This window comes from Eumetopias jubatus, unplaced genomic scaffold (genome assembly GCF_037043125.1).
Source record: "Eumetopias jubatus isolate StellerSeaLion01/CBP00866 unplaced genomic scaffold, mEumJub1_p1.0 scaffold_15, whole genome shotgun sequence".
Classification (NCBI taxonomy): Eukaryota; Metazoa; Chordata; class Mammalia; order Carnivora; family Otariidae; genus Eumetopias; species Eumetopias jubatus.
In genome coordinates this window covers 57,701,043-57,719,923 of record NW_028274821.1, presented here as the reverse complement: position 1 = coordinate 57,719,923, position 18,881 = coordinate 57,701,043, and the positions used below count along the sequence as shown (strand labels likewise).

General features: G+C 42.0%; 1 protein-coding gene and 1 long non-coding RNA gene across 4 annotated transcripts in view; one reads left to right on the top strand and one right to left on the bottom strand.

Moving 5' to 3' along the window:
- Nucleotides 1-13,103, bottom strand: part of UBAP1 (ubiquitin associated protein 1) — a 68,553-nt gene extending 55,450 nt beyond the window's left edge. For 2 of the 3 annotated variants that reach the window (XR_015766886.1, XM_028115111.2), the window contains exon 1: nucleotides 12,860-12,977. Coding sequence is in view for 1 of the 3 variants with exons in the window: in XM_028115110.2 (XP_027970911.1) it covers nucleotides 12,860-13,103 (244 nt within the window). In the remaining 2 variants the exon portion in view is untranslated. Of the gene's footprint in view, nucleotides 1-12,859 lie in introns of all 3 variants that reach the window. The other variant, XM_028115110.2, reaches the window with a different exon arrangement.
- Nucleotides 12,485-13,993, top strand: LOC148162422 (uncharacterized). The gene is made up of 3 exons (XR_015766887.1): nucleotides 12,485-12,582; nucleotides 12,844-13,147; nucleotides 13,830-13,993. It is a non-coding gene; the product is annotated as an uncharacterized LOC148162422 (long non-coding RNA).
- The last annotated feature ends 4,888 nt before the right edge of the window (nucleotides 13,994-18,881 follow it).

Below are 18,881 nucleotides of genomic sequence, written 5' to 3'. Positions count from 1 at the left end.
TAACACCATACCTACTGTTAAAAGACATTCCCCTTAAGTTCAAGAATAAGGCAAGGATGTCCACATTCCTCACATTTATTTAGCATTCTATTAGAGGTTCTAGCCAGTGCAATAAGACAAGAAAAATAAGTAAAAGGCATCCAGATTGGAAAAAACACATAAAATCTATCCTTATTCACACACAACATGGTCTGTAGAAAATCTAGTAGAATTTACGAGAGTTCTTATACAAAACTTATACAATAGTATTTGGAGGCTGTGAGATCAATACAGAATAATCAATTGCATTTTTATATACTAGCAATGAACAATTAGAAATTAAAATTTTAGGGGTGGCTGGGCAGCTCAGTTGGTTAAGCATCGACTCTTGATTTTGGCTCAGGTCATGATCTCAGGGTTGTGAGATCAAGCCCCAAGTCAGGCTCTACAATGGGCACAGAGCCTTCTTAAGAGTCTCCCTCTCCTTCCTCCTCTGCCTCTCTCCCCACTCGTACCTGCTCTCACTCTCTGTAAAAAAAAAGAAGTTAAAAATTTAAAAATCACCATTTACAAAAGCACCAAAAATTATGAAACACTTAGGAATATATCTGACAAAAAATGTACAAGACCTGCACAATGAAAATTACAAAACACTGCTGAGAGAAATGTAAGAACATCTTACTCTGCTGGGGCTCCTACAACAAAATACCACAGCCTAATTGGCTTATCAACACCAGAAATGTATTTCTCACAGTTCTAGAAGGCTGGGAAATCCAAGATCAAGGCACCAGCAGAATCAGCATCCAGTTAGAGCCTGCTTCCTCATTCACTGTCTTTTCACTATAACTTAACATGGCTGTGAAAGGGGACAAGCGAGTTCTCTGGGGCCTCTTTTATAAGGACATTAATCCCAGTCATAATGGTTCCTCCATCATGACCTAATTACCTTCAAAAGGCCTGACCTCCAAATCCTTTCACACCAGGGATAGATTTCAATATGTGAATTTGGGAGAGACACAAACATTCAGTTATAGCAAAGACCTAAGTAAATGGAGAGATAAACCATGTTCATAGGTTGTAATACCGAATATTGTTAAGATGTCAATTCTCTCTAAATTAACCTACAGATTCAATCCAATCCCAAACAAAATACTAGCAGGATTTTTGTAGATATTTTGACAAGCTAATTCTAAAATTCATACACAGGGACGCCTGGGTGGCTCACTCGTTAAGCATCTGCCTTTGGCTCATGGGATCAAGCCCTGCATTGGGCTCCCTGCTCAGCGGGAAGTTTGCTTCTCCCTCTCCCACTCCCCCTGCTTGTGTTCCCTCTCTCGCTGTCTCTCTGTCAGATAAATAAATATAAAATCTTTAAAAAAAAATTTAAATTTAAAATTCATACACAAATGAAAAGGACATAGACACCCAAAGCAACTTTGAAAAACTTTGATTTCAAAATTTATTATACAGCTATAGTATTCAAGAAGTGTGATGTTGGCATAAAGACAAGTAGATTAACACAACAGAATCCAAAAACAAACCCACATATACACAAAGTATTTTTAAAATGCAAAAGCAATCAACAGAGAAAGGGTAATTTCAACAAACGGTACTGGAACAAATGGATATCTACATGCAAAAAAAATTTTTTTAAACCCACAAAACCCTCCATCCACACCTCACATCATATACAGAAAAATTAACTCAAAATGGACCACAGACTTTATAAAATCTAAAACTATAAAACTTCTAGAAGAGAACATCAAGAAAATCTTTCTGACCTTAGGTTAGATAGTATTTTCTTAGATATAACAACAAAAGCACAAACCATAAAAGAAAAAATAAAGTGGACCTCATCAAAACTTCTCCCAAAAAGACACGGTAAAGAGAATAAATAATAACCAGGGCTCCTGGGTGGCTCAGTCGGTTAAGCGTCTGCCTTCAGCACAGGTCATGATCCCAGAGTCCTGGGATCAAGTCCCACATTGGGCTCCCTGCTCAGCGGGGAGCCTGCTTCTTCCCTTGCTGCTCCCCCTGCTCGTGCTCTCTCTCTCTCTCTCAAATAAAATCTTTAAAAAAAATAACCAAATGTATGAAATATATTTTAAAATTAACTGTTTATAAGCACAGAGAAAAGAGTGAAAAGAGAACACACAGTAATGCAGGTAAGTTTTAGACTAAAAAAATCAGTCTGAGTCACAGTTCTGCCACTTACTAGCTGTGTATCCCTTGAACAAGTTAACATAACTGAACTTCAGGTACCCAACCTGTAAAATAGGGATAATAATAGGAACTATCTCATAAGATTATTTTAAAGATTAAACAAGGTAATGCATATAAAGTACTTAGACCAATCCTCATACATGGTATGTTTTCAATAAATGTTAGTTATGCAAATTTTTTAAGTATTTTTTATTTATTCCTTTGAGACACAGAGAGAGAGAGAGAGAGAGCGAGCATGAGCAGCGGGAAAGGCAGAGGGAGAGGGAGAAGCAGGCTCCCCGCCAAGCCAGGCGCCCAATGTGCAGCTCGATCCCAGGACCCTGGGATCATGACCTGAGCCAAAGGCAGATGCTTAACCATCTGAGCCACCCAGGCACCCCAATTATGCAAATATTTTATACAAGTATTATAATAGTGGGTATTTCAATGGTGGGTTACAAGCAAGTTTTCCTTTTCCTTTTTTTTTTTTTTAAGATTTTATTTATTTATTTGACAGAGAGAGACACAGGGAGAGAGGGAATACAAGCAGGGGGAGTGGCAGATGGAGAAGCAGGCTTCCCGCCGAGCAGGGGCTCTATCCCAGGACCCCAGGATCATGACCTGCAGCTGCTAAACGACTGAGCCACCCAGGCACCCAAAACTTAACTTTATAAATCCCTAAATGATTACAAGTTAAAACAAATAAACCTAACTGTACATAAAATTGATGACTACACAGAAAATCATTTCAAGTGACTTCAGAACTCAGTATTCTAACTGCAGAGCAGTGTAATATGTTCCAAAAACATAAAGAATTATACAGATATATTTTTTTTGTTAGCAATATCAGTATTACCATTTTAAAACCATTTTATGTATATACCCAATATAGTAAGTAATTATCTTTATATTGTAAGGAACCTAGACATTTTATGTAAGAGAGAAAAAAAGGCTCAGTTGGTTAAGCAACTGCCTTCAGCTCAGGTCATGATCCTAGGGTCCTGGAATCGAGTCCCGCATCGGGCTCCCTGCTCAGCTGGAAGCCTACTTCTCCCTCTCACACTCCCCCTGCTTGTGTTCCCTCTCTCTGTCAATTAAATAAATAAAATCTTTAAAAAAGAAAAAGACAAGTATAATATTAAAAAAGTAAAAACCCTATAGTTTTGGGGTTTTTTTAAAGATTTTATTTACTTGACAGAGAGAGACATGGTGAAAGAGGGAACACAAGCAGGGGGAGTGGGAGAGGAACAAGCAGGCTTCCCATGGAGCAGGGAGCCCGATGCGGGGGTCGATCCCAGGACCCCGGGATCATGACCTGAGCCGAAGGCAGACGCTTTAAGGACTGAGCCACCCAGGTGCCCCAACCCTATAGTTCTTAAATCTGAATTATAAAAATCAATATGAACTTGTGATTTTTAAAAAAATGTTTGTAGGGGTACCCAGCTGGCTCAGTTGGTAGAGTATGCAACTCCTAATCTCAGGGTCATGAATTCAAACCCCACATTATGCATCAAGCCTACTTAAAAATACAAAAAATAAAAAATTTTTTTAAAGATTTTATTTACTGGGACGCCTGGGTGGCTCAGTCAGCTAAGCGCCTTTCTTTGGCCTAGGTCATGATCCCAGGGTCCTGGGATCGAGTCCTGCCTGGGGCTCCTTGCTCATCGAGGAGAGCCTGCTTTTCCCTCTGCCTGCTGCTCCCCCTGCTTGTGCATACACGCTCTTTCTCTCTCTGACAAACAAAATCTATAAAAAATAAAAAAGATTTTATTTATTTATTTGGCAGAGAAAGCACGCGCACAAGCAGGGGGAGCAACAGGGAGAGGGAAAAGCAGGCTCCCCACTGAGCAGACAGCCTGACGTGGGGCTCGATCCCAGCACCCTAGTATCATGACTAAGCCAAAGGCAGACTCTTAACCAACTAAGCCACCCAGGCACCCCAATAATAAAAATATTTTTTAAAGATCTATTTATTTGAGAGAGAGACAGAGAGAGTGCACGAGTGGGGGTGGGGGAGGAGAGGGGAAGCAGAATCCTGGCTGAGCAGGGAGCTCGATGCAGGGCTCGATCCTATGACCCTGAGATCATGACCTTAGCTAAAGTCAGACTTTCAACCAAATGAGCCACCCAGGCACCCCAAAAATAAAATTTTTTAAAAAATTTTAATAAAAATGTTTGTAGAAGCAAGGACAGTATTAATGAGCATCCCTGGCACTCACATTCTGAGCTCTCGATATAAGTTCTGCATTAATTCTTAGAGAAATGGTCGTTTTCAGATATACAAAAGAATTTATAAGATTAACCTGGGCCATCTGTTGTGTATGAAAGAAGCCTTTCAAAGATTTATAGTTCATGGGGCACCTGGCTGGCTCAGTTGGAAGAGCATGTGATTCTTGATCTTAGGGCTGTGAGTTCCAAGCCCATGCTGGGTGTAAAGATGACTTAAATAAAACTTAAAAAAAAAAAAGGGATTTTTAGTTCATGCCAAATAGCTACCAACCTGAAATGGCTCCCACTGATCAAAAATGAAACAACTTGTGCATAAAAAAGAATGACTACAGATAGAACCTGCGACTCAATCTCCGGGTTGTAGGTTCAAGTCCTACACTGGGTGTAGAGATTACTTAAAAATAAAATCTTTAAAAAAAGACTATAATTGCTCAAACACATGATACAAATTTACAAGTTTATGATAATACTCAAAGAAAAGATCCTTAGAAAACCAACAGTCGGGGCGCCTGGGTGGTCCAGTCAGTTGGGCATCTGCCTTCAGCTCAGGTCATCATCTTGGGGTCCTGGGATCAAGCCCCGTGTCAGGCTCCCTGCTCAGCGGGGAGTCTGCTTTTCCCTCACCCTTTGCCCCTCCCCCCCACTCATGTGCACTCTCTCCCAAATAAAAAAAAAAATCTTTAAAGAAAACCAAAGGTCAAAAAAAGGGGGGCTCAGTCAGTTAAATGTCCAACTCTTGATCTCAGCTCAGGTCTTGATCTCACAGTTGTTGAATTCAAGCCCCATGTTGAGCTCCACACTAGGTATGGATACTTAAAAAAAAAGAAAAAACCCAAAATGGCCTGTTACCATAAGCGAAGACTGTTACACTAACTCTTCACTTTGAAATTGGTTAATTAAAAGAATGAAGCATTCATCCTCCTTTCTATTTTTTTATTTTTACTGTTTTTAATTTTAATCACAGTATAGCTAACATGGTGTTATAGCAGCTTCAGATATACAATATAGTGATTCATTAATTCTATACATTACTCAGTGCTCATCATGGTTAAGTGTACTCATCCACCCTTTTCAAAAGGAACTATACTTCAGCGTAAGCCTGCTGCCAAGGGAAAGTTCTTTAGAGAAGAATAGTACTCAAAAACATAAATATAACAGAAATAGCATGATGATACAATTTCACTTTTTTTAAATTTATTTATTTGAGTAGGAGAGAGAGAGAGAGAGCGCACGCACACACAGCAGAGGGAGGGGAAGAGAGAAAGGGAGAAGGAGACTCCCCCCTGAGCAGACCCCCTGGGTCTCCCTCTGCCCTTCCTCCTGGCTTGTGCTTGCTCGCTTGCTTTCTCCATTTTAAATAAATAAAATCTTTTTTAAAAAGTGTCATTTTGGGCGCCTGGGTGGCTCAGTTGGTTAAGCGACTGCCTTCGGCTCAGGTCATGATCCCAGAGTCCCGGGATCGAGTCTGGCATCGGGCTCCCTGCTCAGCGAGGAGCCTGCTTCTACCTCTGACCCTCCCCCCGCCCCATGTACTCTCTCTCTCTCATTCTCGCTCTCTCAAATAAATCTTTAAAAAAAAAGTGTCATTTTACAAGCGATTTGTGCCATTCACAGTTCAAATAAGGTCCGTATTTATCACTTATTTGGCTTTCATGCCTAAGGCTTTTTTGTTCTATGATAATTACCCCCTTTTCATATGATTGATTCATTGGAGAAACCAGGGCATTTGTCCTGTAGGTATCCTATATTCAGTATCTGTCCATTCTTGTGTTTGTTTGGTTTTTTTAAAGATTTTATTTATTTATTTGACAGCGAAAGACACAGCGAGAGAGGGAACACAGGCAGGGGGAGAGGGAGCCTGATACGGGGCTCAATCCCAGGACCCTGGGATCATGACCTGAGCCAAAGGCAGAAGCTTAACGACTGAGCCACCCAGGCACCCCATTTACTTTTCTATTTTTTGTAAACTAATGGTTACAAGCTTGATTTATTATTTCTTTTTACAATTAATTTTTTTTCAGCTCTCTTGCGGTATATTTGACAAAATTTTTAACATTTAAAGTGTATACCAAAGTTTTAAAAATTTAAAATTATTGTTTCATATTGTTCATTGGGTTATGGGTATTTGGGCAATATTTTCTTTTCTTTCTTTTTTTTTTTTAAAGATTTTATGAGAGAGAGAGAGGGAGCACAAGCAGGGGGAGGGGCAGAGGGAGAGGGAGAAGCGATTCCCCGATCAGCAGGGAGCCTGACGTGGGGCTTGATCCAAGGACCCTGAGATCATGACCTGAGCCAAAGGCAGATACTTAACTGACTGAGTCACCCAGGCGCCCCAACACTTTTCTTTTCTTTTTTTTTTTTTTAAAGATTTTATTTATTTATTTGAGAGAGAGAGAGAGAGCGTGCGCACATGAGAGGGGGGAGGGTCAGAGGGAGAAGCAGACTCCCCACGGAGCAGGGAGCCCGATGCAGGACTCAATCCCGGGACTCCAGGATCACGACCTGAGCTGAAGGCAGTCGCTTAATCAACTGAGCCACCCAGGCGCCCCAACACTTTTCTTTTTTTAAGATTTATTTATTTGAAAGAGAGTGTAAGAGCACGAGTGGGAGGAGGAGAGGGAGAGGGAGAAAGAATCTCAAGAAGACTCTGAGCTGAGCACAGAGCTTGACTGGGGGCTTGACCTGATGACCCTGAGATCACAATCGAGCCAAAACCAATAGCTGGACACTTAACCAACTGCACCACCCAACTATCCCTAAAGTGACACTTTTAAGACAATAAGAGAAATTTTAATATGGATGGCATTAGATTATAAAGGAATTACTAATAATTATTAGATGTGATAATAGCATGGTAGTTATGTTTTTAAAAGAAATCCTTGGGCGCCTGGGTGGCTCAGTCGTTAAGCGTCTGCCTTCGGCTCAGGTCATGATCCCAGGGTCCTGGGACTGAGTCCCACATCGGGCTCCCTGCTCGGCGGGAAGCCTGCTTCTCCCTTTCCCACTTCCCCTGCTTGTGTTCCCTCTCTCGCTGTGTCTCTGTCAAATAAATAAATAAAATCTTTAAAAAAAAAAAGAAAAGAAAAGAAATCCTTATCAGAAGTTCATAATAATGTATTTACAGGAAAGTTGGGATTTGCTTTAAAATACTTTAGGCCCCAGGGCACCTAGCTGGTTCAGTCAGTAGAGCATGTGACTCTTGATTATCAGGATCGTGAGTTTGAGCCCCATACTGGGTGTAGAGATTACTTAAAACAATAAAAACAACTTGGGGCACCTGGGTGGCTCAGTCAGTTAAGTGTCCAACTCGATTTCAGCTCAGGTCATGATCTCAGGATCTTGTGATCAAGTCCCACGTCAGGCTCCGCACTCAGAGGAGTTTGCTTGGAATTCTCTCTCTCCCTCTCCCACTCCCCACCTCCCGCGCTTTCTCTCTAAAACAAATAAATAAATCTCAAATAAATAACAACAACAACAAAAAAGGGCGCCTGGGTGGCTTAGTCATTGGGCGTCTTCTGCCTTCGGCTCGGGTCATGATCCCAGGGTCCTGGGATCGCGCCCCACATCGGGCTCCCTGCTTGGTGGGAAGCCTGCTTCTTCCTCTCCCACTCCCCCTGCTTGTGTTCCTGCTCTCGCTATTTCTCTGTCAAATAAATAAATAAAATCTAAAAAAAAAGCATGCCTAGCAGAGAAGGGTTTCCTAAATGATACAAAAAGCACAAACCATAAAAAGCTGAATATTTCAATTCATTAAAATTATGAACTTTTCAGGGCACCTGGGTGGCTCAGTCGGTTAAGTGTCTGCCTTCAGCTCAGGTCATGATCTCAGGGTCCTGGGATGGGGCCCCAAGTCAGGCTCCTTGATCAGCAGGGAGCCTGCTTCTCCCTCTCCCTCTGCCTACTGCTCCCCCTGCTTGTGCGCATACACGCATTCTCTGTCAAATAAATAAATAAAAGCTTTAAAAAAAAGTCTTAAAAGTCAATCAGAAAAAGAGAAACAACTCAAAATAGGCAAAGAACTTGAATATACACTTCACAAAGCACAAATAATGAATGAACATATGAAAAGATGCTCAACTTAAGGAAATGCTAATAAAAACAATAAACACATCCTGATACCAAGTCACTCGTTTCAAGTCTACTAGGTTAGAAAAAAAATTAAAAGTCTGACAATATCAAGTGTTGTGGAGGAAGTGAGGCAACCAAAACATACTGCTGGCTCTTGACTCAGTAACCACAAGATTCACAATTACCATGAGCCAATTCACAGTGACTGAACCACTAGAAGGGTTTGGTAAGCAATTAAGCAACTGATAATGACTAATCCAGAATTATGAGAACACATGCAGACTACTGCTAAACACAAATTTTGGCCCTTAATGAACTGAATCCTACCTGACTCAGCAATACAAATAAGAAAACTTTAGTCTCTTATCCAGTTTATCCAGTTTATTTTGTTAAGTACAAAATATTCAAGTATTCATTTCCTCCTAGAATACTAATGACATCTTAAAGACTACAATTTTAATGAACTATTTATTATTCCAGTTATACTACTATTCCAAAAAAAACAAGTAGTTTTAAATGGCATTATTTTAAAAATAGTGCTTATACTTTAAATTTACTTGATAGGTATTGGAATGATCTTGTGACTGCCTAAGAGGGACAAAGGTGTAACAGATAAGTTTGGGCACTGAAGTATAACAAATTCAAGTCCAAATTCAGACTCTACCATTTTATCTCTGTAATGTTAAATGACTCAAATTCACTGATCCTCAATTTCCTCAACAGCTAAAAAGCATGTGTATCACAACCTGCCTACCTAATCACATTACAAAGATTAAGAGATTATGTAAAGTGCTAAACAATGCCTACCTCATTAGCTTTCGCCCAGTTAGCACCCTTCCCTTTGTAAGTCTTGCTCCTCTCACCTAAAAATTTTAAAGTCTAAAATAACAACTCTCAATTCATAGGAAAATATTACTCCTAATTCAAATTATTTTTAATATTACAAAATTGTGCAGTACAAGTTAGAAGAGAAATACCTGCTTACTTCTTCCTCTCACTGAAAGGCTTTCCTAAATTATTAGATTCTGGAAAAGACAAGATTTTCACTTATCTTCGTGATACAGAAGCAGGGATGCCCAAGCTATGCTAAAATATAAACCCAGTTGATTTCTAAGATTCAAGGGTTTTTTTATTCTAAGAAAAACCCTTTTTTTTAAAGAGGGGTGGGGGGAGGGAGGGAGAGAATCTTAAGCAGGCTCCCCGCCCAACAGGGAGCCCCATCCAGGGCTCAATCTCACAACCCTGAGATCATGACCTAAGCTGAAATCAAGAGTCACTGCCTACCCGAATGAGCTACCCAGGCACCCAGAAAAAGCTATTTCATATTTAAAGTACTACATACTAACTTCTGCATTTCTTAAAAAGCCTAAAGAAAATTACCTGATTAATGAATTGATGGTACTGGTTTTTTTTTTGTTTTTTTGTTTTCCTGAAGATTTTATTTATTTGACAGAGAGAGACACAGCGAGAGAGGGAACACAAGCAGGGAGAGTGGGAGAGGGAAAAACAGGTTTCTCGCTAAGCCGGGAGCCTGATGTGGGACTTGATCCCAGGACTCTGGGATCATGACCTATGCCAAAGTCAGACGCTTAACGACCAAGCCACCCAGGCGCCCTGGTACTGGTTTTTTTTTTTTGGGGGGGGGGGAGTTGGTTTGCTTGTGGGAAAAAGGTTTACACTTAAAATAATCTCCATGTTAAAAACCTCAAAACAGAAGAGCCCAGGTGGCTCAGTCAGTAGGCCAAGACTCTTGATCTCGGGGTCATGAATTCAAGCCCACACTGAGCGTAGAGTTTACTTTAAAAACAAAACAAAATAAAAACCCTCAAAACGTTCAACAATTTAATTAGAGATCAGGAAAAATGTGATATTGGCATATATACTCTGGGGTAATGAAAATACGTTTGTAATGCTGAAAATACTCAGAGAATTTTAGTCACTGAATTAAACTTCAAGAATCCTGGGGCACCTGGGTGGCTCAGTCATTAAGCGTCTGCCTTTGGCTCAGGTCATGATCCCAGGGTCCTGGGATAGAGTCCCGCCACAAGCTCCCTGCTGCGTGGGAGGGCTGCTTCTCCCTCTCCCACGCCCGCCCCCCACACCCCGCTTGTGTTCCCTCTCCCTGTCTCTGTCAAATAAATAAATAAAATCTTTTAAAAATAAATAAATAATAAACTTCAAGAATCCTCATTTTAAGTACCTTACCATATTCAAGATATAAAAGAAAAGACGCACAAGATAAAGTGACATTTGCCAGTCTAAGAAATGTGAACTAACAACCATTGATAAGAACTGTTTACAGACCTAATATTATCACATCGGGAAACTTACTGTCGTCTTTAAAATCAAAATCAAAAAAATCTTTCAGGGGCATCTAGATGGCTTAGTCGGAGCAGCATGCAATTCTTAATCTTGGGGTTGAGTTCGAGCCCCACATTGCATGTAGAGATTACTTAAAATTTTTTTAATTATTTTAATAAAAATTTTAAAATAAAATCTTTCAGATACACATAAAATACATCATGATGAAGTAATGGGTCAAAGAAAAATTCAGGAACTTTTTATTTTTTTTAAGATTTTATTTATTTATTTGAGAGAGAAAGACACAGCGAGAGAGGGAACACAAGCAGGGGGAGAGGGAGAGAGGTGCCCCTAAAAAATCTTTAAAAAAAAGGGAGGGGACTCCTGGGTGGCTCAGTCGTTAGGCGTCTGCCTTCAGCTCAGGTCATGATCCCAGGGTCCTGGGATCGAGCCCCTGCATCGGGCTCCCTGCTCGGCGGGGAGGCCTGCTTCTCCCTCTCCCTCTCCCCCTGGTTGGGTTCCCTCTCTCGCTGTATCCTCTGTCAAATTAATAAAAATCTTAAAAAAAAAAGTTTTAAATTTATTAATTTGACAGAGAGAGAGACAGGGAGAGAGGGAACACAAGTAAGGGGAGTGGGAGAGAGAGAAGCAGGCTTCCTGCCGAGCAGGGAGCCCGATAAGGGGCACCTGAGCCAAAGGCAGACGCTTAACAACTGAGCCACCCAGGTGCCCCAAAATTCAGGAACGTCTTATAACCACACAGTTTAATTTTCTTCCATTGTCATCATTTCTAAAGTAACACTTTTTCTTCCAATGAGGTCATAGCAAGTTAGTAAGTTATTTGCTGTGCAGTGATAGAGAAACATTAATTTTCCCATTTCCATAATTAGAATGACTCTTAATGCAACGCACAGTAGGCATTAAATGTTGAATAAATAACAGAAAAACTGAACAGAACTGATTAGAAATAAAAATCTAATTTACAAAATTCCACTTAGGTTAATGCAGAAAATCTAATTCTTTTAGTCTCTGAATATTTATGTATAATACATAAACTTTCATTTTAACTAGTCTGGGACATTAACTAGAAAGAACTAGCTATCACTAAAGACTAAGTGCCCTGTCTTTCCCCCAATCAAATGTGACAAAATTCCAAAGAGAAAGATCCATCATGTCTATCCAATTTCTCAAATGCTAATAAATACAACTGAGGAAAGAGAGAAAACACTAGTAAGTGGGATTAGAACACAAAGCTATAAACAAAAAGTTATTTAATAGTTAACTAAATTATCAAATCTCGTTTTCTAACACTCTACGGTGTTTAAAAATTCAAATTTTTATTTCAGCTTAAAATAAAATGTATTTTCATTTTCAAGAGGCTAGTCTGGAAACAAGTACGTGTGGAGACAACCAAAGGTCAGACAGAGATCCCTAACTGAGATCAAATACATGAAAAGTAACTTGATGTTCCACAGTAAAGATGTGGGACTGTTTCTGAGGCCCAGGTGGACTGCATAGGTAAGGCTTCACCCAAGAAATAAAAGAGGCAAGATAAACATACTGGAGAAGGCCAGACAACGTCAAAGATGTCCCCAAAGACCCCTCACCCTGCTCTGGTTTCCTTTTTCCCTCATCTCAACGCCTCAGGGAGAAGTAAATCTGCATCTCACTTCCCCAACTCACCCTCAACTCCCAATCACTCGCCTTTACTAAAACCTGGGTCCTCCTCCCCGACATCCTCTAATTCCCACCGAGCTCTCACTCCAGCGAGATACACATCTACTGCGCCTGTCTTCCAGTAAGGTATTAGTCCCCTTAATCCGAACTCATTTTCCGCATCCCATCTGCCTTCCGCCCCTTCAACTCTGGTCCCCTCACTCCGACCTCTCTCCCATAATCCTCCCCAAGCCACGGCTCTCTGGCCCCTTCTCCCTCCTACCCCCTTAACTACAGCTCCTTTCTTCCCGCTCGGCCTCCAACCTCTTCCCAGGGAATCCTACCCCATCCGTCTCCCGGTACTGGTCCCCTCCCCCAACTCCGCCCCTCTCCCCCCCCTTCTCCCAGCTGGAGGCCCCCTCACCTGAACGCCGCTGCCGCTGCCGTCCCAGAAGCCGAAACGTGCTGGCGCCGGACGGCCTCCCAGAATCGGTCACCGCTGAGCTCCTGACGGCCCCTAGGGAAAGCGAACGCCACCACCTCCAACTCTGCCCGCCCCGGGCCAGGCCGTCACCGTGCCCACTGCCAGTACCACAGCCGCCATGTTGAAGTCCTACTTCCCTCCTCCTTCCCCTCACCACTCCGCCCCTTTGGGCGTCTGACGTCATGGCGCCGCGCTCCACCCTCCCTGGGCCAATGGGAGGAGCCGACGGTGACGTAGCTAATCTCTCTTCTACTCCCCAGCAACTCTAGATTCCTGGACCGTTGCAATTGGAGTGGGTGGACCCTGCTGACCCAAAGGAAGAAAGGGAAGGGTGGGGGTCACTAAAAGGGTAAGGCGTAGAGGCTGGTGAAGCGGCCCAGGCGAGAATCTGAGAGGTTCGAATCGCGAAGGGACGCACAAAGACTTACTAATGAGACTTACTTGGGAATCAGAATGTCTGGCTTCTGGTCCCGGGTCTGTGATCTGGTTCAAGTCCCACTCTTTACGGGCCTCATTTCCCCCATTTACAAAGATTGGGTTGAAAGGCAACCTCTAAATCTCCTTCCAGTTGTGACATCCAGCGGTTTAAACTAGGTAACCCAATCCCAGACATTTACTGCCTTCTGCATTTATTGGATGTCACTTGGAATCAGGTGCATAGAGGATTCATAACTGCATGAGATGAGTCTTTGTTCCCAAAAGTTCCTACTTGGTAAGAGAAACCGAAGCATTAACAGTTAACTCCACGAAAAATCAGAGAGTGATAATGGCCTAACAGTTGCATTAATTGCTCTGGAAAAATTGGCTTTTGGCTAAGAGATTAGGAAAGATTTACATCTTTACACTTTCTGGGTACATAAAGAATGTGTAGACTCTAATGCCTAATTCTTCAACCCTGTTTTCTCTTCAGAATTCCAGAGAAGTGGTGCCTGGGTGGCTCAGTCGTTAGACGTCTGCCTTCGGCTCAGGTCATGGTCCCAGGGTTCTCGTATTGGGCGAATCCGGCTCCCTGCTCAGTGGAAGGCCTGCTTCTCCTCCCACTCACCCTGCTTGTGTTCCCTCTCTTGCTGTGTCTCTGTCAAATAAATAAATAAATAAAATCTTTATTAAAAAAAAATTCCAAAGAAGATAATATTTGTATTTTAAAGCGTGCGGCAGGTTTTTTTTTAAGGTTTTATTTATTTATTTGAGAGAAAGAAAGAGCACAAGTAGGCAGAGAGGCAGACAGAGGGAGAGGGAGAAGCAGACTCTCCACTAAGCAGGGAGCCCGACGCGGGGCTTGATCCCAGGACCCTGGGATCATGAACTGAGCTGAAGGCAGCTGCTTAACCGACTGAGCCACCCAGGCACCCCAGGGTGCAGTAGTTGTAACCCACAATAAAAGAAGGTGGGGATTCCAGAAGGGGGAAGTTAAGCAGAAAATAGCAAATCATCAATTCTGGATTATTTGCCAACTTAATTCAACAAATAATGGGCAGCGATAGGTTTGTGGCAGAGCAGTGAGCTGAATAAAACTCTTCATCAGGAGAATTAAAATGATAGCGGTGAATAAAATGGACTAGAGACTACATGGCAGACTTCTGCACTGAGTAAAAAAGATTCACACCTGAACTAAAGCAGGGACAGTAGGGATGGAGAATAGGGGATGAACTGAACCAAAATTTAGGGGATTGACTCAACAACACTCCCGTGTGGAGACCTGCTGCATGGGAGAATAAATCATAAAGAAGAAAAGCCAAGTTCCGGGGTCTGTTTTTAACAGAAACAGAAGTAAGGCTTACTGAAGTGCTAAAGGAAGTAAAAATGAGTTCAGCTGTCCAAATTATGATGGCAGATTTTCTGGAGGGATGTTCAGGAGGGAATGTAAGCTTAGAAATCAGAAAGAGGTAAGGAGTACACATGTGTGGTATACGGATACTCCTTGAGCAATTAAACTTTACATTCATCATTCAATAAGCATTTACTGAGTGCCAGTAGTATACCAAGCACTGTTCTATGCACTGGGATAGATAGATAGATAGATAGATAGATAGATAGATAGATAGATAGATAGATAGATAGATCTATATATAAAAGAAACCCCCCCAAAAAATTCCTGTTCTCACAATGCTTATATTCTAGAGGAAAATGACTAATAATAATGGTGATAGATTAAGAAGAAAAAATAAAGCAGAGGAAAGGAAATAGAAGGCATCCATGATTGAAATTTATAAAGGATGGCCAGGAAAAGGTGACATCTGAGTAAAGACCCGAGTAAAGGAAGTGAAAGATTTGCAGATGTCTAGGAAAAGAAAATGCCAATCCAAGGGAATACCAAGTACAAAGGCCCTGAGATGGAAGTTCACCTTCTATATTCTAGGAACAATGATGGAATGAAGTAAGCAAAGAGCATAATTGGGAGATGAAGTCAGAGAGGTAACAGGGGACTAAATCACACAGCAAACTTTAGATCATTTTAAGGACTTTGGCTTTTACTCTAAGTGAGCTGAAAGCCATTAGAGAGTTGTGAGCTGAGAAGGGAAATAATCTTTTTAGTAGGATCACTCTAGCTACTACACTGAGCATAAGCTAAAGAAGGGCACGGGTGAAAGAAGAAAGACCATTTAGAGATTATTGCAGTAATCCAAGCAGGAAATGATAGTCCTAGGTAGTACTATGGAGTTGTAGTAGCACTGAAGGTGATTAGAAATGTCTAGGGTTCTGAGTACATTTTGAAGGGAGAGGAATAAGAATTTGCTCACAGATTAGATGCACAGTGTGAGAAAATAAAAGGACTCAGGATGACTTTAAGATTTTTTACTTTAGTCAAGTTCTTGCAGGTTTGGCTAGAAGAACAGAAATCAGATTAATTAAAATTTCTGAGGGTAGGACCCTTTGGAACACTGACAAATAGGGCATGGGAAGAGGAAGCAGATAAAGAATGGAAAAGTAGTGACCAGAGAAGTAGAAAAGGAGGGCGCCTGGGTGGCTCAGTTGGTTAAGCGACTGCCTTTGGCTCAGGTCATGATCCTGGAGTGCTGGGATCGAGTCCCACATCGGGCTCCCTTGCTCAGCAGGGAGTCTGCTTCTCCCTCTGACCCTCTTCCCTCTCGTGCTCTCTCTCATTCTCTCTCTCTCTCAAATAAATAAATAAAATCTTTAAAAAAAAATTTAAAAAATCATTAAAAAAAAAGAAGTAGAAAAGGAATCAGAAGACTATGGTGCCATGGAGGATTAGGAAGGGAAAACCTTTGGAGGACTGGGCCTGTGCCTCTTAGAGAAGGACTCTTTGAGACCAGAGACAAGCCTCCCCCATCAGATAAGAACTTTATAAGATTTCCTCACCAGCCTTGGTCTCCTGATCCAATAATTTTTCCTTCTCTTCCTTCTTGTTTTATGTGGGGATCTGGTTTCTGACCATCTACGCCTGGGCCAGCCTGCTGTGTCTCCCTATGCCCCATGGATACAACCCATTCTTAAGAAATGGAAATGAAGGGGCACTTGAGTGGCTCAGTCATTAAGCATCTGCCTTCGGCTCAGGTCATGATCCCAGGGTCCTGGGATCGAGCCCTGCATCGGGTTCCCCGCTCAGCGGGAAGCCTGCTTCTCCCTCTCCCACTCCCCCTGCTTGTGTTCCCTCTCTCGCTGTGTCTCTCTCTGTTAAATAAATAAATAAAATCTTTAAAAAAAAAAAAAGAAAGAAATGGAAATGAAGTGGGAAACAAAAAACTTCACCTTCCTAGGAGTGACTCATACTTGACAATTTCTGTGTGTGAATCCCCGTGGTAATTCTCTTGGGGCCAGAAGAGGCTGAACAGGACACCTGTCCTCTACTGCCCCTGCCCTTTGTCTTTCATTCCCAGTGCATCTAGACAGTACCAGCATACCAGCTCATCTAGAAGCAGCACTCCAAGCCAAGGGCACCAGCTTGTACTCCTCCCACTTTTCCTCTTCTTTCTCTCCCGATTCATACACTAGGCTTTTGGGGTGGGTCTAAGAGCAGAGACAGGAAAGACAACAAGCTCTCAAACTTTAGCCATCCAGCATTTACTAAGTCCTACCATATGCCAGCCATCATGAGTCTACAAAGATACTCTTAAGGAGGTCAAATGAGAGAATCAGGTGTGCGGATAATGGTGGTACCTGGCAGAAAATTATCTTCCTAGGTGGCACATTCCATGCCTCAGGAATAGAGAGAAGAGAAAGTTGGGTAGACTTGAGGAATCAAGGAAGACTGCATGGAAAATTGAAGCACTTAAGTTAGGCCTTAAAAAAACAGGTAGAATGAAGGGTGCCCAAAACAGTGAGAACAAAGCAATTTAGACAAAGGCATGGATTCAGGAAAGTTCCATGAAAATTCAGAATCATTAAGGGTATACCTAGGAGAGCAGAGGAAGATAAGACTGGAGAGACCAAGCAGGAAGAGGCTTGGCTTGGGTTTAACAGTTCTTTTTTTTTTTTTAAGATTTTTATGTTTAAGTAATCTCTACACTCAATCAACCAGGCACCCCTGGGGCTTAACAGTTCTAAGGCTGTAAATAAAGTCACTGCAGCTTTTCCCCTGGGAAATTCAAGAGAAAATTCTGGATAAATCCTTAGAATCTTGAAGGTCAGGTTAAAATCCTTTGCCCTTCCCTAAAAGCTCAGGGTAACAGTTAAAGACTCCGGTCTCTGAGTGATCTCTGGGGTTTCTATGTGATGACCGTCATATGAAGATGCAATTATCCTGATGACTATGAATGGGTAAAGATGATTTCAAATTCCAGAAGGATGAAAATATAAACACACACACAGTAACTCTAAAATATTGGAAGACGGGGGCACTTGGGTGGTTCAGTCATTAAGCGTCTGCCTTCGGCTCAGGTCATGATCCCAGGGTCCTGGGATGGAGCCCCCAATTGGGGTCCCTGCTCTGCAGGAAGCCTGCTTCTCCGTCTCCCACTCCCCCTGCTTCTGTTCCTTCTCTCGCTGTCTCTCTCTCTGTCAAATAAATAAAAAAATAAAATCTTTAAAAGTAAAAAAAATAAAATATTGGAAGATGGGGCACCTGGCTGGCTCAGTCAGTGGAGCATGTGACTCTTGATCTCAGAGTTGTAAGTTCGAGCCCCACACTGGGTGTAGAGATTACTTAAAAAATAAAATCTTTAGGGGCGCCTGGGTGGCTCAGTCACTAAGCGTGTGCCTTTGGCTCAGGTCATGATCCTAGGGTCCTGGGATCAAGCCCCACATCGGGCTCCCTGCTCCGCGGGAAGCCTGCTTCTCCCTCTCCCATTCCCTCTGCTTGTGTTCCCTCTCTCGCTGTCTCTCTCTGTCAAAAAATAAATAAAATCTTTAAAAAAATCTTTTAAAAAAAATATTAGGGGCTTCCTGGCTGGCTGAGTCAGCAGAACATGCAATTCTTGATCTTGGGGTTGTGAGTTTGAGTCCCACATTGGGTGTAAAGATTACTTAATAATAAAAAAAAATAGGGGCGCCTGGGTGGCTCAGTCATTAAGTGTCTGCCTTCAGCTCAGGTCATGATCCCAGGGTCCTGGGATTGAGCCCTGCATTGGGGTCCCTGCTCCGCAGGTAGACTACTTCTCCTTCTCCCACTCCCCCGCTGTGTTCCCTCTTTCACTGTCTCTCTCTCTGTCAAATAAATAAATAAAATCTTTTAAAAAAATAAATAAATAAATAAAATAAATATTAGAAGAGAATATAAAAGAATATTTTTTGAATCACAGGTTAAGAAGAAAATTTCTAATCATGACACCACATTCAGAACCCATAAAGGAGGGTGCCTGGGTGGCTCAGTTGGTTAAGCGACTGCCTTCGGCTCAGGTCATGATCCTGGGGTCCTGGGATCAAGTCCCGCATCAGGCTCCCTGCTCAGCAGGGAGTCTGCTTCTCCCTCTGACCTTCCTCTCTCTCATGCTCTCTCTCTACCATTCTCTCCCTCTCTCAATAAATAAATAAAAATCTTTAAAAAAAAAAGAACCCATAA